Source organism: Schistocerca americana, chromosome 1 (assembly GCF_021461395.2).
Source record: "Schistocerca americana isolate TAMUIC-IGC-003095 chromosome 1, iqSchAmer2.1, whole genome shotgun sequence".
In the NCBI taxonomy this organism is placed as follows: Eukaryota; Metazoa; Arthropoda; class Insecta; order Orthoptera; family Acrididae; genus Schistocerca; species Schistocerca americana.
In genome coordinates, this window is record NC_060119.1 from 538,177,299 (window position 1) to 538,196,463 (window position 19,165).

A 19,165-nucleotide genomic window follows, 5' to 3' on the forward strand; every position below is an offset into this window, starting at 1 on the left:
AAGCACATAAGCTCTGGCGCCCCTAAGTAGTTACATATACACTCTAAGATACAAAAAAATATTAAAGAAAATGGCGCCACACGAAGAAATTATTCGAATGAGACTAAAATCGGTAGGCGTTATGTATATGTGCAGACAAGCAAATGATTATGATTTCAGAAAAAAATTGATAATTTATTAAAGAGAAAGTGCTTCACAAACTGAGCAAGTCAGTAGTGCGTTAGTGTCCCTGTCGCCACAGTGCAAGCAGTTATTCAACTTGACATTGATTGTCGGAGTTGTTGAATATCCTCCTGATGGAATTCGTACCAAATCTGTCCAGTTGGCACGTTAGATCGTCAAAGTGTGCAGCTGGTTGGAGGGCCCTGCCCACAGTTCTCCAGACGTTCTCAGTTGAGTAGGGATCTGGCGACCTTGCTGACGAAAACAGAATTTGGCAAGCACGAAGGCAAGCATTAGAAATACTCGCCATTTGAGGACGTGCTTTATCTTGCTGAAATGTAAGCCCGAATGATTTGACATGAAGGGCAACCAAACGGGGCGGCGGATATCGTCGACTTACCGCTGAGCTGTAAGGGTACCGCAGATGACGACCCAAGGGATCCTGCTACGAGAGGAAATGGCACCGCAAACCATCACTACAGGTTGTCGGACCGCATGGCCGACAAAATACAAGTTGATGTCTCACCATTGTCTTTGACGTCTCCAGATACATCTTCACTGGTCGTGGGGGCTCAGTTCCAAGCGGGTTTCATCGCTGAAGACAATTCTACTCCAGTCAATAAGATTCCAGGCCGCAGACCTGTCGGGAGACTTCCTGGAGAGCGGTGGGATTTCAACCTGACTGTCGCCCGCCATACGGCCCGACAACCAGGAGTGATGCTCTGGGATTCCATTTCATTGCATAGCAGAACCCCTTTGGTTGACCCTTACAGCACAGCGGCACGACGACGATATTCTACGACTCGTTTTGATGACCTTCGTAACAAACCATCCTGGGGTTACGCTTGAACAAGATGATGCCCGCCCGCACACTGCCAGAGTTTCTGATACTTGTTTTCGTGCTTGCCAAACAATACCTTCGCCAGCAACGTGGCCAGCCATATCGCTTCCCAACAGAGAACAATTGGAGCATTGGGTCAGAGCGATCTACCGCGCTAGTTGGACAGAATTTGGCACGATGTCCCTCAGGAGTACAAAAAAATGGTTCAAATGGCTCTGAGCACTATGGGACTCAACTTCTGAGGTCATTAGTCCCCTAGAACTTAGAACTAATTAAACCTAACTAACCTAAGGACATCACAAACATCCATGCCCGAGGCAGGATTCGAACCTGCGACCGTAGCGGTGTTGCGGTTCCAGACTGCAGCGCCTTTAACCGCACGGCCACTTCGGCCGGCCTCAGGAGTACAGCCAGCACCTCTAACGATCAGTTCCAAGCCGAATAACTTGTTGCATGAGGACCAGAGGTGGAAAAACCCGTTGTTGACTTTCTCAGTACGTGAAACTTTTTCTCTTGAATAAATCATCTGATTTTCCTGAAACTGCAATCATTTGTTCGTCAGTACATGTGCATAACATTTATCCATTTCTATCTGTCCCATTTGGATAACACCTTCGTGGTGGTTTTCTTGCCTCCTTGAGTGTAATGCCCAATGAGGACTATCTATCTGGTAAATGTGGCATGACGTTATATGAACACAGAAACTCAAAGCTTACATATACATTTCGCCGGCCGGGTTGGACGAGCGGTTCTAGGCGCTACAGTCTAGAACCGCGCGACCGCTACGGCCGCAGGTTCGAATCCTGCCTCGGGCATGGTTGTGTGTGATGTCCTTAGGTTAGTTAGGTTTAAGTAGTACTAAGTTCTAGGGTACTGATGACCTCAGAAGTTAAGTCCCATAGTGCTCAGAGCCATTTTAACCATTTACATATATATTTGCACTTGAGAGGATTTGCTGAAATATCACAAGACAACACAGAATACGGAAATTATTTTGCATGTAAGTGATAAACAGCTTCAGAAAATGAGACACACGGATTTTGAAAAAAAAATCATTCGATTTCGCAACACTATGTCTACTACATGAATAGAGATAGAAAGTTCCGGTGCATTTCAAATTATTCATCGAATTTGAAAGTTAATAATGTGATGAAAACTCCATTTCTCAACGAGTCGTAGCATCAGATAACTGATTGCTGCAATACGAGCATTTTGCTCACAACGAGCTGCCTCAACGAATGATGCACCGTTGGCCTCCAATTTCATCTCTTCTCGTCGTATGAAATTTTTCATTGTGGGTGTCTGTGAAATATTTCATTTACGTGTCTTCGCTTCCAACGACATTGGGAAAACTACGACGCCTCATAACAACGGTAGTCAACACAATAACCCCAGATGCGCTCGCTAAAAATATGTAACGAGTTTAACTGTCGTTCTGTTGTTTGTTTTCTTGTCATGCGTGTGATGTGGGCCACACTGACATTTGTGAGACTTAAGTAAAATTTTGGATTTTCAAATTAATTGTAAAAAGTCGCCAAAGGTTTTACGAGGGACGTTCAATAAGTAATGCTACGCGCGTGTGCTATGTATGCTGCTCGGTATCCTGGACGACATCATCCAAGTGTCTGGACCGTTCGCCCGATAGTTACGTTATTTAAGGAAACAGGAAGTGTTCAGTCACATGTGAAACGTCAACCACGACCTGCAGCAAATGATGATACCCAAGCAGGTGTTTTAGCTGCTGTCGGGGCTAATCCGCAAATCAGTAACAGACAAATTGCGCGAGAATCGGTAATCTCAGAAACGTCGGTGTTGGGAATGATACATCAACATCGATTGCAACCGTACCATATCTGTATGCACCAGGAACTGCATGGCGACGACATTGAACGTCGTGTACAGTTCTTCCACTGGGCACAAGAGAAATTACGGGACGATGACAGATTTTTTGCACACGTTCTATTTAGCGACGAAGCGTCATTGACCAACAGCGGTAACGTAAACCGGCGTAATATGCATTGTTGGGCAACGGAAAAACCACGATGGCTACGACGAGTGGAACATCAGTGACCTTGGCGGGTTAATGTTCGGTGATGCATTATGGCAGGAAGGTGAATGGCCCCCATTTTATCGATGGCAATCTAAATGGTGCAGCATGTGCTGATTTCCTACGTAATTTTCCACCGATGTTACTACGAGATGTTTCACTGCATGACAGAATGGCGATGTACTTCCAACATGATGGATGTCCGGCAGATAGCTCGCGTGTGGTTGAAGCGGTATTGAATAGCATATTTCACGACAGTCGGATTGGTCGTCAAAGCACCATACCATGGCCCGCACGTTCACCGGGTTTGACGTCCCTGGATTTCTTTCTGTGGGTAAAGTTGAAGGATATTTGCCATCGTGATCCACCGACAACGCCTGACAACATGCTCAGCGCATTCTCTATGCATGTGCGAACATTACGCAAGGCGAACTACTCGCTGTTGAGAGGAATGTCGTTACACGTATTGCCAAATGCATTGAGGTTTACGGACATCATTTTGAGCATTTATTGCATTAATGTGGTATTTACAGGTAATCATGCTGTAACAGCATGCGTTCTCAGAATTGGTAAGTTCACAAAGGTACATGTATCACATTAGCACAACCGAAATAAAATGTTCGAACGTACCTACGATCTGTATTTTAATTTAAAAAAACCTACCTGTTACCAGTTGATCGTCTAAAATGTGAGCCATGTGTTTGTGATTATTACAGCGCCATCTATCACAAAGCAAAAAAAGTGGTCCAACTAAAACATTCATATTTCTTTACGTACTACACGAATATGTAATAAAAAATGGGAGTTCCTATTTTAAAAAACGCAGTTGATATCTGTTTGACCTATGGCATCGCCATCTAGTTTTTTCGTTTGACGCTTATTTCGTGAGATATTTGGCCCGGTCACGATCAATGGGCCACCCTGTATACTCTTGTAAAATCGATTTCTTCCTTTGAAAAAAAAAAGCTTTCTAGGTCTAGGCTTATGATAATGTCCACCCTACACTTTTATCTTCGTTCGTGTAGAAGACCTACTCTTGTGGAATCGGAAGAACGTTATGAATAACCCTGTATTTATCGCAGAACTTTGTTGTTACTGAGGCCAGGCTGTCAGTGTCTGGCTGCAACGTAGCTCAGCCAGATACGTACAAAGCTTGCTTCTTTCCGCAGGTGGCTCTCATCCAGGGTCTGGTCGCGTGGCTTTCCACTCCGCTGCTGGCTCGTGCTCTCCTCGCCTCGGACCAGGAGTCACTCGAACCTGCTCGCCAGTTCCCCGTACCCCTCTGGTTCCCAGAGTATATGTACCTGTCACCCTCGTATGAAATACTCTATGTTGTTCAAGGTTTCTGCCTGCTAGTAGGGACGCAGTCTGCTACTTGCGTGGACGCCTTCTTTATTCACATAATGCTGGTGGTGGCAGCTGAGCTAGAAGTTCTGAACGGAAACATTACAGCCATGCACAAGGATCGCCTTACGGTTCAAGGAACGGAATATCAACAGAGGAATCGTCGGACTGTCCCTAAACGCGACGGGTGGACCGTTGGAAGCAATGATTACCTTCAAAGTACTGAGCACGTGTCATTAGAGGGCATGGCAAACGATATGTATCCACAACTGGTAAAGAACATTCACCATCATCACGAAATTCTCAGGTAAGCAATATCACTTCCAGGGATATTGCCACTCAACGTATTTGATAAATTTACTGCTATTCTTGTTGCTTTAATGTTATCGCAATTCATGGTATGGTTAGAAAAATCTACATTTCTATGAATAACATTGATTGTACGTTGAATTCGACGAGCGTAATGTAATCCTGCTCATATCGCAGACATGGTTCAATAGGTACCCCGATTCAGTTGCCATTATCAGCTTTCGTGACGACCTAAATCGTGACAATAGCAGCAGCAGTTGAATACTGTGGATTGCAGCAGCGGGTAGACAGGGCACAAAACTACATTTAATGCTCACTGACAGGAGCGCAGGAGTCCACCCATACCATCCACAATCATCTTCTCGATAAGATTTAAGTCAATCCTACTCTTCCTCCCCCACACATCATGACCGCTACACGTGTGTCTCTGTGTCAAAGCTGGAATGAAGCTAAATAATCGTCTGACTGTTAGGACATGATACTGTTCGTGTTGGCTCTCACGTCAGCTGATCGTACTTCTAACGAGTATGTTGAGGAAGACACCTAGCTAGAGGATAGCATTGAGTAAGCGGCAGAGATCTGGAGAGAGAGGCTAAGGCCGGATTACTGGAGATTTCAGTCGGCTCGATGACCGACACAGTATGATCAGTACCCGAAAGCTTATCCCCGCCGGTATCCGCCCAATTTCATACAAAATATCCGACTCAGACTCATATTATTCTGTGATTGTGTTCATTTCCCTCTATTCCCAAGGAGGGCTGTAGAACACATTACATACGCACATAACATTCACGAATCATGAACAAATAAATATAAAAAAAACTGAAAGAAGCCCGGCCGGAGTGGCCGTGCGGTTCTAGGCGCTACAGTCTGGATCCGAGCGACCGCTAGGGTCACAGGTTCGAATCCTGCCTCGGGCACGGATGTGTGTGATGTCCTTAGTTTAGTTAGATTTAATTAGTTCTAAGTTCTAGGCGACTGATGACCTCAGAAGTTAAGTCCCATAGTGCTCAGAGCCATTTGAACCATTTGAACCTGAAAGCAGTTGAGAGGAAATTTCAGCAGGTTTTACATGAGTCGTATTTTTATAGAATCAGAAAACAGACATGTACCTTTCTGCGATTTTTCTTACTTATAGAATTGTAATTAAAACACAGAAAGCAGCGCGGGGTAGCCACGCTGTCTAAGGCGCCTTTTCACGGTCTGCGCTACTCCTTCCGTTGGAGGTTCGAGTCCTCCCTCGGGCATGGGTGTGTGTTGTCCTTATCGTAAGCTAGTTTAAGCTAGACTAAACTGTGTGTAAGTTTAGGGACCGATGACCTCAGCAGTTTGTTCCAATAGTACATCCCACAAGTTTTTCATTTGCCCATACATCTGAGCTGGCTGAACATCCACTTTGTCTGATTGCTGCAATAATTTCCTGAAGGATGGTCATTCTTGCAATTTATGCATTGTTGACGAGTGCTCAAGCAAGGGTGAGGTACAAGTTAATTGCCGAATACCATTCCAAAAGTTGCCCCCACGGTGACAGAATCCTGGATGGGTTTAATGAAGCCTCGTCTCTCCACAGCTTGGAATGGACGCACATCTAGTTGCACATATTGTGCATTGGCTTTCTTGAAACGATCGCTCTTGGTTAATGGTACAGATACGAAACTGCAAAAGCAGTGAAGGGTTCAGAATTCTACCGATAATATTCACCGATAAAGTCTCCAACGAAACGCAGCAACATCATGGAAAATAACATGAAGTCCAAGGCAGTATTTATAAATGTTATACATGCTTTCTTTACCTGTTTCTAACATGTTATTATTCTGTTGCTACACGCTTGTTTTAGCGGAATTTTGTGTCCACCCGCATAACCAAATTCCTATTGTCCGATGATGACTTTTGTGATAACATGTGTTTGCATTTCACAAACTCAACACATCCAGGAATAATAGCGCTGACTTTGTTATTCACTACGTAAAAATTGTGCCAAACTTTGCTATTTGCCCTTGGATTTGGTATTAACTCCCACTTCTTAATCTTTGTTTGTTAACGTGGCAGCATTTTTTATATAAGTGAGGTCCAGTGGATCCCCATGATGTGTTAATGTTGTTGTATACATAGAATATTAATAACTAGGTTATTTAATACAAAATAATGTAGAAGAAACCTTGTAAATTATGAAATTGAATAAATTAATGCTTGTTTGAAGAAATAACGTATTTCATTACATTAGGAAACAGGTAATACTTACAGTTACGTTCACACAATATAAACTAAACATTCAGTGATTCAACAGTTTCTACTGGTGACTCTTTACAACTACCATTAATACACTGATCACACACAATAAGGAAATGTTTCATGCATATGGATGTAAATCGGGGTTTTTCATCCTTATTTCTAGGGTAGGTGATGCACCTCCTTTTCGCAGCTGACATTTCTTGACAGCAGATGTTGATCCACTCATTTTTGCTCTCCTTTGGTGAATTTCTCTGAGTAAGTGATCCATTATTGCCCTCTACTGTAGTCGGTCTCGCACCAAGCCGAATCCAGTTTCCCAAAGAAAATCTTTCCTTGGCATTTTGTTTTCGGGGTTATTGCTGTTAAAAATTGCAATGAGAAAGAATATCATAATAGGCCATCCACTGCACTTCCTTGCAGTTGATTATGTGGCAGACAACTTGCCATCAACCCCGCCCCCCTTCCCCCCACTAATCTTCTCTGACGTTGTAGAATGTGATTATGTTTGGTTTCTTGTTAACACCGGAGGTAGGGTCTATTGACGTGTCTTCAAGATGCAAAAAAGAAATTAAAATTACATTTGTATTCTTCTTTAGGGCATAGGAGTAAGAAGAGACGTCATTTTGAAAGCCAAACATTGTGGATTTCACATCTCTCTTCTTAGCCACATGTTGGGGAGGAACCTCTCGCTTAATCTTCAGCGTACCGACATAGAAGATGACAATTATTGAACTATATGAAAACAACGTAACTTAGTTAGAAACTACGGCGTGCACATACCTTTTTGAACATGTAAATATCGCTACAGATATTCCAATTACGGTTATGATATGTTCGATATGCCTACCCTCATAGGCGATGGTGTGGCGCAGAAAAATGGCGAATTCTTAATGACCCGTTGAAGTGTCGGAAAATCGCGGTCTGCGAAGTGCTCCTCCAGGGCATGGGGTCGAGCTCCGTCTTGTATGAACCGCATCTTATCGAAATCGGGGCCACTTTGGGTAATGAAGTTAAAATCATCATCCAAAACCATCACATACCCTTCGGTAGCCACCATGCCAGGAATATCACACCGATTATTCCGTGACTGGACATTGCACGCCACACAGTCACCAGTTGAGGGTGAAGACACTTTTATATCGCGCAATGCGGATTCTCAGTCCCCCAGACGCAGCAATTTTGCTTATTGACGAACCCATACAAGTGAAAGTGACCGACAAGAAGGCGCGCGCGCATGCGCATACTAATTACCATCACGCCCCGCGGCCAGCCGTGCGGTTTGAACGTCCTGAAGAAACCGTTCAGAAGTTTGACGATTTTATTTCATGTAGTTCAATAATTATCACCCTGTATGTCAGGCTTTCCTCCAACAAACTTAGGACAAGAGGAACACCAGAAAACCAGTTATCTCCAGTTGTGTTCCTACCTGTGCCACTCAGTGGTTCTACCAGTCTCATAACCACATCAGCTACAGAGGTGGACGCCTCGAATGGGCCATTATGTTGATTTTCAAGGTAAATCTCCATGGAAATAGTATACCAAGTGTGGTGCCACCGCCAGACACCACACTTGCTAGGTGGTAGCTTAAATCGGCTGCGGTCCATTTAGTACATGTCGGACCCGCGTGTCGCCACTGTGTGATCCCAGACCAAGCGCCACCACAAGGCAGGTCTCGAGATACAATATAGCACTCGCCCCAGTTGTACGACGACTTTGCTACCGACTACACTGACGAAGCCTTTCTCTCATTTGCCGAGAGACAGTTAGAATAGCCTTCAGCAAAGTCCCTGGCTACGACCTACCAAGGCGCCATTAGCCTTACATAGTTTGATAGTTATCGTATGAACTGTCTCATCAAGAATACTGTATTCAACAAGGATAGAATTAAAGTTAAGTATTCGAGGAGCTGCATACTTATCTTATTAGAATTCACTACTTATCCTGTTCCAGAATTCACGCCCGTCTGCGTTAGATAGCGTGCATTTCGGCCGCTTCTATCTACAAGGTGTTGGCACATTTACCAACACATCACCAAGTTTTCGCATCTATTAGAGAGAAGACTTAGAGACCACACTTAGCTGATTTACACGGCAAATACTGTCGAAAGCTATAGCGACTTCTGCATGGTACAACCTGCTCATCTACTGTCAGATATTCAGCAGGTATGTAATTGACTCTGCAGTTGCGTAAGAATTGTTCAAATGAAAACCGAACAGGTGCCAGTTTGTCTTGTTATTTACCGTTGTGGTGGGGTGTCCGTCATCGAACCGCATGTGCTTCAGAAGAAACTGGAAACAACACAAGGTGATTGTTGATGGAAAACCTTGAATTCCTATTCATTGTATATCCCACAAGTCGCGCTAGTGTCAGTGACCTGAGCGAATAGATCCTGCTAAAATCAGAAATCCAATGATGGGCTTTACCTCAGTATCATCAGTGAAACAAGCAGTCCTGTCATTTTTATTCTTTTGCTTGTCTTCATCAATTTTTATGTTTGTTCCCTACTGTACTAACACTAATGAGTGTGGTTTCTATTAGCTCAGAGAAACAATCATTGGGAGTTATACAAGTCTTTGTCGATCCCTTACTCCAGGAACATGAGTTATGATATTTCTCATTCTAGCTTTTACTCTCTGATTGGCAGGAATCTTCCTCCATTGCGTACTCTTGTCTTTGCCTATGAAAAAATTAGACAGGTCTGAGTCTACACCATCTGAACCACCAGAATACTCGACAGCGGTATTACGCTCATATTGATACAGTAGCCTGACACAGAATGAGGAGACCATCCATCTACAGAGTTATCTTCATCTGAAACCTCCTCAGTGAAGCAATTGGAAAAGTCTTCTTCCATCGTCTGTTACAAGAATGAAATCAATTAACGAGAATTCCCAATGCAGACTGACAGGAAAGCGTGAGTATGCGAATTTACGCCTACTTGTTCGGCACTATGTTGTAACGCAAGTGTTGACGTGAAGGGCTAGGAACTCCCAGCCACTAAATACCTGTCAAACACTACCAACACTGAGCAATACAACAGTGAAAAACTGGTGACGGGGAGTAAAAAGATGTGAGACAGGGCTGCTAGACGGCAGGCAGTGTTGCCAACTTTGGTCATATAAATTTAGCTAAACTAAATGTGCTTGGATTCTGTCAGATCCCACGCTAAGAGTTAAAGGTTAATGTTTTTCCTTGTTTCCTCAGCCACTGCTTCTCAGTAGAGTCAACAGTAAAAGCATTCAGAATACAAAACTCCAGTTCACGGCAAATAATTAAGGAATCACCACGAGCAGTATCAAACGACATAAGAATTGTCAACTGCTGAACAATGCGTGAAATGCGTCATAAAGCCACTACCTAGCCTGTGTCCTTTAAAGATACTCTCAGATTCGCAAATGCCCGAGACACCCGAATAGTGAAGCAGCATGCAAAGTTGTTCGAAACACTGCACTGCACGGCGGCCGAAGTAACAGTCGCCCGACCGTATCCGCTCAGACCCGCTTGTACCCGAGAGACGCAACTCGGCAACACAGCAGGGCGCACTGTTGTGTCGCAACACAGAGACGGACGCGGCGGTCTGCGTAACTAGCGGTACACCCGACCGTACTGGCCCGATGTAGACCACTGGTAAGCGGTCCCAGGCAAAATTGGTTCCCCAAACCTTTCTTCGTTTCGCGGAATTCTTGCCTTGATGTGTCATTTTAGCAAAAGAGGTTGCTACGCTATGCTAGATGTGTGTGCTTGTCATCAAACAGTAACATGGATACTCTGCAAATCACACTTGAGTGCCCGCATCTCGTGGTCGTCAGTGTTTACATCGCTGTACTTGTGCTTCGCCGAGTGCCGTCCGTCCGTTAATCTGCGTGTTCGTTCCTGTTCCTTGTGATCTGATCGCTCTTTCTGGTCTTGCTGCTGCTACTTGGAATTTCGGTTGTTTAACCGAAATTGCTTCGCTGGATTAACCATGGCTACAAACCTCAGGAAGAATACTCTGGTATTTGCTTTTGACAAAGAATCCCGTCCTGCTCAGCCGACATCCCTGGAAATAGATGACTGGATTACACAGGTAATTGGTCTAAATTCTGAAACCGTTCATACCTGGCAACTGGATCAGGAAAAATACTGTGTTTTTGTCAAGTTAATCAGTGCTTCGACTGTTGATAAAGTGTTACGAAAGTGGGGCTACGAAGTAGATTTTGTGCATAGAAATGGTTATAAAAGTAAGGTTTCCATCTATAGAGCGGACATTCATTACAAAACCGTTCGTGTCTTGAATCTCCCCATTGAAATTGAAAATGATAAGATTAAGGAAGCTCTTTTAAACTACGGAGACGTTAAATCAATTGCAAATGAAAGATGGTCGCCTCGCTTTAAACTGCAGTGTTTTAACGGGGTCCGCTGTGTAGAGATGGACGTTAAGACGAATATTCCGTCTCACATAACTGTTTGTGGGTATAAGGCACAAATTGTTTATACAGGTCAGGAAGCTACATGTCATATATGTAACGAAACCGGCCACTTCAGACAGGAATGTCCGCGGCGAACTGTTGTGCTCAAAAGTAATTTGATACAGCGTCAGAAGCTTACCTTAAATGATCTGTTACCAAAGAATAGCCCGGAACAACTGGTTGAGGATGTTAACGCAGCGGGACAAGCTGATGTCTCCCTTCACGATAACAGTAAATTTCCCCCGTTAACAACAAAAGGAAACCCCGTTGCCACTGTCCGTGAAACTGAAATGCAACCGAAAAAACGACCTCTGGAGATAACTGATAGTTGTTCAGAGGACGAGCTGTCTTGTCCCACTCCCTCACTTCGCAAGCAAAAACAGTGCGATGAGAAGGCAGAGGAACCTGAAGGCAAAATGCGAATGGAAACTAATGAACAGAAAGATAATACACATACGGTACCAGAAAATGAAAGGGGTGTAAGCAGCATTAATTTGCAAGAAACAACAGGTGCAGTAACCGATTGCAAAGATCAGAATCTATCTGTTAATAACCAAATTCAGGGAGAGGATGCAAAACTGCAGTCTCCATTTGTTTCCCTCGATCAGAAAGTGAGTGAAATTAATAAAGAACGAGGAAGTGGTGGCCAAACTGAAATCACGGTCAACACCTCAGGGCAGGCGCCGGCAACCGAAATTGCTAAAGCGTCTGCTGCTGCTCCAGATAAGCCGCGAAGTAAAATACCGACGCAACCAAATGAGAATGTAGCTCGTAACCAAGGGAAAGGAAAATCCAGTAGGGGCGACCCAAGCCCAAAGAATGTTCAGTCCGAAACGGTCGTACACGAATCACTGGAGGAAAAATCAGAAAGTTTACCAGGACATCAGTCTGCTTGCGGTACAAGAGAAAACATCAGAAGTAGAAAAAAACGGGACAGTAACTAATAAACTGATTGAAGTGTTATTCCATGCTCAGCCTTCCGAGAAAACTGTTACAGCTTAACTGAACCCTGAACCACAGTAAACTAAATTAGTTCAACAAAACAACTACATAGTGACAGCACAATGACGCAATCTTATTCTGTCACCACTATAAACATAAATAAAATCACGACCTGTTTGAAATTATCGGCCCTTAAGGAATTTTTGTACGAATCCGCGACTGATATTGCCCTGTTACAAGAAGTTCTAATTTCGGATTTGGTAATTCCCGGTTTTGTCAGTTACATAAATGTGTCTCCCGAAACAAGTGTTGGAACAGCTATTTTGGTAAGGGAAGGGATTACAGTAAGCGAGGTGGAACGACTGGAATCCGGAAGGGGAATAGGACTAAATATCTATGATGTGACTATCATCAACTTGTACGCCCCTTCAGGAAGTTCTCATCGAGCTGACAGGGCACGTTTCTTCAAAGATGACTTGATATACTTGTTAAGGAAATCACCAAGACAGTTATTACTTGGAGGTGATTTTAATTGTGTTTTAAATCGAAAAGATCAGTTACCTAATTTTAATTTCTCAAGTGAACTAAAACAATTAGTTACTGGTTTAGAATTAAAGGATATATGGGAAATCAAATACCCCTCCATTGTTGAGTTCACTTATGTCACGGCAACATCACGTAGCAGGATTGATAGACTATATATTTCTAAAAATCTTGTAACTTCCGTGACAAAAGTAGAAACCATTCCTACGTACTTTCCAGACCATTCAAGTGTCTTAGCTTGCATAAATCTAACAAGACAGCCGGTTCGCCGGTTCAAGAATCAGTGGAATTTGAACACTTCCTTGTTAGTTAATCATGATTTAGAAGATCTGATTAAAGAAACATGGGCAATATGCCTGCGAGCCCGTAGTAGATATGCCACTGCTATTGACTGGTGGGTTAAAATGGCAAAGCCAAAGTTGAGGAAAGTTCTTATTCAATACAGTGCCCAGAGCGCAAGGGAAATGAAATGCACTATAGAGTATTACTATTCCGTTTTGAGAGATCTATATGATCAAGTCTCAGCAGGTTCCTCACTTCGGATAGCAGACATAAAAAAAGTCAAAGCCAAGTTACTTAATATCAAGAGAAGTCAAATGGAAGGGTTGAAAATAAAATCGAAGGCAAAGTCGGTGTCAGCAGATGAAACTACTTCCCTATATCATTTAGTGAAGCATACGAAAAACGGGAGAAGGACTTTTATTGAAGAAATTCGAACAAAACACGGCACGATTCTCAGAACCCAGCAGGATATCATGAACGAGATTTATCGCTATTATTGCGAGCTATATTCTGTACATCAAAGTAGTGATGCTTCCTTGGAAGAATTCCTTGACATCCTAGCCCCACAGCTGACAGAAGATGACAACGAAAATTTTCTCGAGGTTGTCAGTGAAGAAGACGTGTATGAGACTCTGTGCGCCTCGCCACCAAAAAAATCCCCAGGACCGGATGGTCTGCCAGCAGAATTTTACGTCCGTTACTGGCCAATAGTAGGTGCGAAAAACACGGACGTTGTAAATGAGGTTATTCAGGGTAAAATGATTCCGGCTGAGTTTAAGGAGAGTAAAATTGTTCTGGTGCCAAAAAATAATGGAAACAAAGATTTAAATAACTTTCGTCCAATTTCATTGCTGAATTCTGATTATAAATTAATAGCTAGAATAATAAACAAGAGAATTTCATGCCTTACAGATAAAATTATTAGTCAACATCAGAACTGTGCGCAAGGCAGAACCATTTTTCAAAATCTAGCGGAATTCAGGGATATCATTGCAATAACTTCTGTAACAAACATAAAGTGTGCTTTATTGTTTTTAGATTTTTATAAGGCGTTCGATGTAGTAAACCATGAATATCTTCTACAGACAATGAAGAAAATAGGTTTCAACGATAGGGTTATACAGTTGATTAAGAACATAGCAACTGGAATAAATGCTAAAATAGCGGTGAATTGTCAACAATCCAGGCCGATGCAAATACAACGAGGTGTTCCTCAAGGAAGTCCTCTGTCCATGTCGCTCTTCGCAATTTCGCTGGAACCTTTCCTCCGACATGTCCATGCTACATTAAAAGGCTTAACATTATCAGGAAACAAACAGTTATAAGAGCCTATGCTGACGATATAGGGGTAATTATAAGGAATAATGACGAGGTAACCACGCTAGCAACAGTGATTGATTCGTACTGTAGAGCATCTGGAGCCAATGCAAACGGAAAAAAAAGTAAGATGTTAAATCTCAGAGGTTTTGATAATATCAACGTCGAGTGGGCAAAATTAGTCCGACAACATAAAACACTTGGGATCACCCTGACAGCATGCCCTATGAAAATGACGGCTTTAAATTGGAAAGTTGCAGCAGATAAAGTGCAAGGAGCCATTGTAGAGAACTTAACTCGATATATGAACCAAGTTCAAAGAACACAGTATATCAATTCATGCATCCTTGCTAAGGCTTATTATACTGCCCAGCTGTTTCCAATACCGAGAATGATAGCGAGGAGAATAATGTCCAAAATCACAAAATTTTTGTGGAGAGGTGAAGTGTTCAGAGTACCTGCTAAAGTAGCCACTTTAGATCCTAAAAATGGTGGACTAGGATTAACTGATATAACGGATAAAGCCTCTGCTCTTTTTATCAAAAGGCAAGTTAATTTAATAAGAGACTCGCGAGAAAGCATAACCAGCCAACTTTTCGAGATCATTAAACCTCCAAGCCTGCTTCCCCCGATTGACGTGCAGAATATCAACAGTCGCTTACAGCACGTGAGGATTTTCTATGTTGAGTTTAGTTATGTCAGTGTCGAACTCAGGCAGTCCCGACACTTAACATCGAGAGCCATAATGCGGGAACGAAAGAAGAGCGAAGGAAGAAACAAAATAGAACGACAGTTTCCAAACATTGAGTGGACTGAGATTTGGAAAAACATTAGTTCTAATGTGCTCACGTCTAATATAAAAACGTCATGGTACAAGACAGTTAACAACATAGTTAGCACCAATGAAAGACTGCACGCAATCGGACTCTGTGAAACAAATTTATGTCAACAATGCCATCTAGTTGACACAGTAGTTCATCGATATACTTGCAGTGGTCACATGAATAGTTGGAAGTGGATCCGGGAGCAAATAGCTCTGATTACAAGAACATCCCCTGAGTATATATCGCTGTCATTGATAAACAGGCCTGAAGCACGCTATTTCCCAGAAGCAAAAAATAACGCTGTGTACTGGTTGCTGGGAAATTTTGTTAACTACGTCCTTAACAAATTAGGATCCGATAGCATTATAGAGTTCAAGGTACACATGCTGTGTGAGTTCCACAAAATTAGAAGCTATTCGAATCACAAGAAAAAGTTCGGTAATATGCTAAAAATTGTATTTGAAAGAATGGGCATTGGTTAATATAAAAAAGAAGACTGTGTTGACAGTGATGTATTGTAGTTACCTTAAGGATACTATTTAAGATTTTACAGTATATTTATGATGTGTGCTTTCTGTACTTCAGAGAGTAGTTTTTTGAAATTTATAAGCTAATGTACAGAACTTATGTGACATTGAGATTGTGTGTCTAATAGTGCCAAACACAATTAATGAAAGGTGCATTATTGGATTATACTAGAAATTTGGAAATAGACAGTTTTTATAGAAATCTCCTTATCGATTGGTTAAAACCATAAGATTCTATCCGATAAATGTAATATTCAATGGCTGGCACATTGCCCTGTTCATTTTTGCAGTGAAAGACTGATTATATAAATCTGATCACTTCAAATACTTAGATTCAATTAATGTCCAGTAAGTGTAGTTGGAAGGCTAGTCAACTTTATTATATACCTCCTTTCCGCCATTCTCAAGTATTTATGCTTAATTTAATTCTTTCTGGTGATTTAGTCAGTAACACAATCTTCTGTTGTCTTTCCTTAATGTCAGCGCAATTGAAATGATCAAACCGCTTTGTTCAAATAACTTCATGTATGTATAACTTAGTATGTATTTGCAATGTGTAACATTGTTTTTTTTAATAAAGGTTTTATATATATATGCGGTAGCGTTCTCGCTTCCCACGCCCGGGTTCCCGGGTTCGATTCCCGGCGGGGTCAGGGATTTTCTCTGCCTCGTGATGGCTGGGTGTTGTGTGCTGTCCTTAGGTTAGTTAGGTTTAAGTAGTTCTAAGTTCTAGGGGACTGATGACCATAGATGTTAAGTCCCATAGTGCTCAGAGCCATTTGAACCATTTTTTTTTTCACACTTAAGTGCTCGGCACAGTGTCCATCGAACCACCTTCACAATGATTCTTTGTTAATTCACTGTCAAACGGCATACAGAGAAAAACGAACACGTGTATTTTTCTTTACGAGTTGTGATTTCCCAACCAAGCGAGCTCGATCAGTGGTTAGGACACTGGACTCTCATTCACGAGGACGACGATTCAAATATGTGCCTGGCCATCTTGATTTTTTTCGTGGTTTTTCTGAATGGCTTCAGACAAATGTCGGGATGGTTTATTTGCAAGGGCACAGTCGACTTCCTTCCCCATTCTTTTCTAATACGAGGTTGTGCTCCGTCGTAAGGACCTCGTTGTCGACAAGACCTTAAACGCTAATCTCTTCCTCCCTTCCCATTTCCCTTACTTTACTATGATGATTGTTTTTCCATATGTGGGTCGGCGTCAAATAATATTTTCGCATTCGGTGGAGAAAGTTGACGATTGAAATTTCGTGAGAAGATCCCACCGTAACGAGAAAGGCTTATGTTTTAATGCCGTCGACCCCAAATCCTGTATCACGTCCGTGATACTCTCTTTCCTATTTCTCGATAATACAAAATGTGCTGCCCTTCTCTGAAGTTTCTCGATGTACTCCGTGAATCCTATCTGGTAAGGACCCCACGCCGCGCGGCAGTACTCTAAAAGAGGACGGACAAGCGTAGTATAGGCAATCTGTTGAGAAGATCTGTCCTTCTAAGCGTTCTGCCAATAAAACACAGTCTTGGTTCGCTTTCCCCACAACTTTTTCTAGGTGTTTTGGAAATTTGTGGTAAGTTCAAGTGGTTCATCGGTCCCGAGGCTTGCACACCCAAGCCCGAGGGAGGAGTCGAACCTCCGACGGGGGTAGCCCCCCAAACTGTGGCAAGGCGTCTCAGACCACAGACCAAGCGGCCACCCCGCGCTGCTTTCTATGTGTTCCTTCCAATTTAAGTGGATTCCTAGATATCTACGAGGGGCGTTCAGAAAGTAAGCTCCGATCGGTCGCGAAATGGAAACGACTATGAAAATCCGATAAAGCTTTGCACAGATGTGTTGGGTAGTGTCTCTAGTATAACCCCAGTTAGCATCACGTCGCTCTTCTCATTTCTGAGCTCGCAGTGAGTGCGTAAAGATGTCTAGAAAATAGTGTCTGCCGCCAAGTACGAGGGCCTGGTGAGAAATTTCGCCTGAAGCTATGCAGCTAACATTACATAACTGTCGTGCTGTTTCGTCTTCACGACAATTCTCAGCCGCATTCTGCAGGGGCAATGAACATGCTCCTGCATCGTTTTCAAATGGAAATGTTAGATTACCCACAATACAGTCCGCAATTGTCTCCCCCTGAGTTTCATCTCTGGTCACATGAACCGCTGTCTTTGAAGACAACATTTTGACACAGACAACGAGGTGTAGGCCAGCGTGGAGAATTGGCGGAAAGCAGTGGCGGCTGCCTTCTATGATGAGGCTATTGAAAAGTTGGTACAACGCTATGACAAAAGTCTAAGTCAGAACGGCGACTACGTAGAGAAGTAGCTGAAAGGTGTAGCTAATTGTTACAAGTAAAACATTTCTGATGTTCACTGTGGTTTCAATTTGGCAATCAATCGGAGCTTACTTTCTGAACAGGCCTCGTAGTTGAATTTACGGCCTCTGGATTTCACTGATTTATAGTGTAACCGAAGTTACTTTCATGCTGAAAAAAAATAGAAATGTCTCTACGACTTTTTTTACCTGTAACTATCAGGTTCACTATCTCTAGGCCTCCCTGCACAACAGCAACCCAGAACAAATTGTACACTACATAGCGGAGGAAATGGCTCTGAGCGCTATGGGACTTTACATCTGTGATCATCAGTCCCCTAGAACTTAGAACTACTTAAACCTAACTAACCTAAGGACATCACACACATCCACGCCCGAGGCAGGATTCGAACCTGCGACTGTAGCGGTCACGCGGTTCCAGACTGAAGCGCCTAGAACCGCACGGCCACACCGGCCGGCTGGCAAGAATAATTGGTACTTCTGTGCTTTTGTACATTTACCGCCATAATCATTATAAGAGACACATTTTGAGCAAAAAATGTTTTTGTTGACTCGCATTCATTCTTGGGCTCCCAACAACTTTGAGAACAATTTCTGCTCGACGTACATCTTCCGTTTGGCATTTCCTATTGCAGTTTATCGGACTTTTAAGCGAAACTTTCACTGTAACTAAACCAACAAGTGACAAACAGTCAAACTTTTCTTTGTTCAGCCTTTGCTCTTCTGTTAACGCAGTAGTTGAATGATGTAGATACAATCAAACACACGATATTCTGTTTTGGTGGAAGATTATTTCCGCACCCGATAAAGGTTTAAAATATGAGCGACTCACCACTTACCTACTCAGAAAAATATTTTCACGTGGTTCCCTCCAACCAACTAAATTTCAACAATATCGGTGCATGAATTAGAGTAACATATTTAATGTTATTTACTTAATGTTCACTACTCATCAATAATTATCCACCCACCGACTGTCTGATAAACAATAAGGAAATTCTCTGGA

The 19,165-nt window shown here is 42.7% G+C and overlaps 1 protein-coding gene across 1 annotated transcript in view; it reads left to right on the forward strand.

Moving 5' to 3' along the window:
• LOC124573670 overlaps positions 1-19,165 on the forward strand; it is a 75,607-nt gene that overhangs the window by 7,046 nt on the left and 49,396 nt on the right. Inside the window, exon 3 of the mRNA XM_047131143.1 lies at positions 4,220-4,701. Coding sequence (XP_046987099.1) covers positions 4,220-4,701 — 482 coding nt within the window. The remainder of the gene's footprint in view (positions 1-4,219; positions 4,702-19,165) is intronic.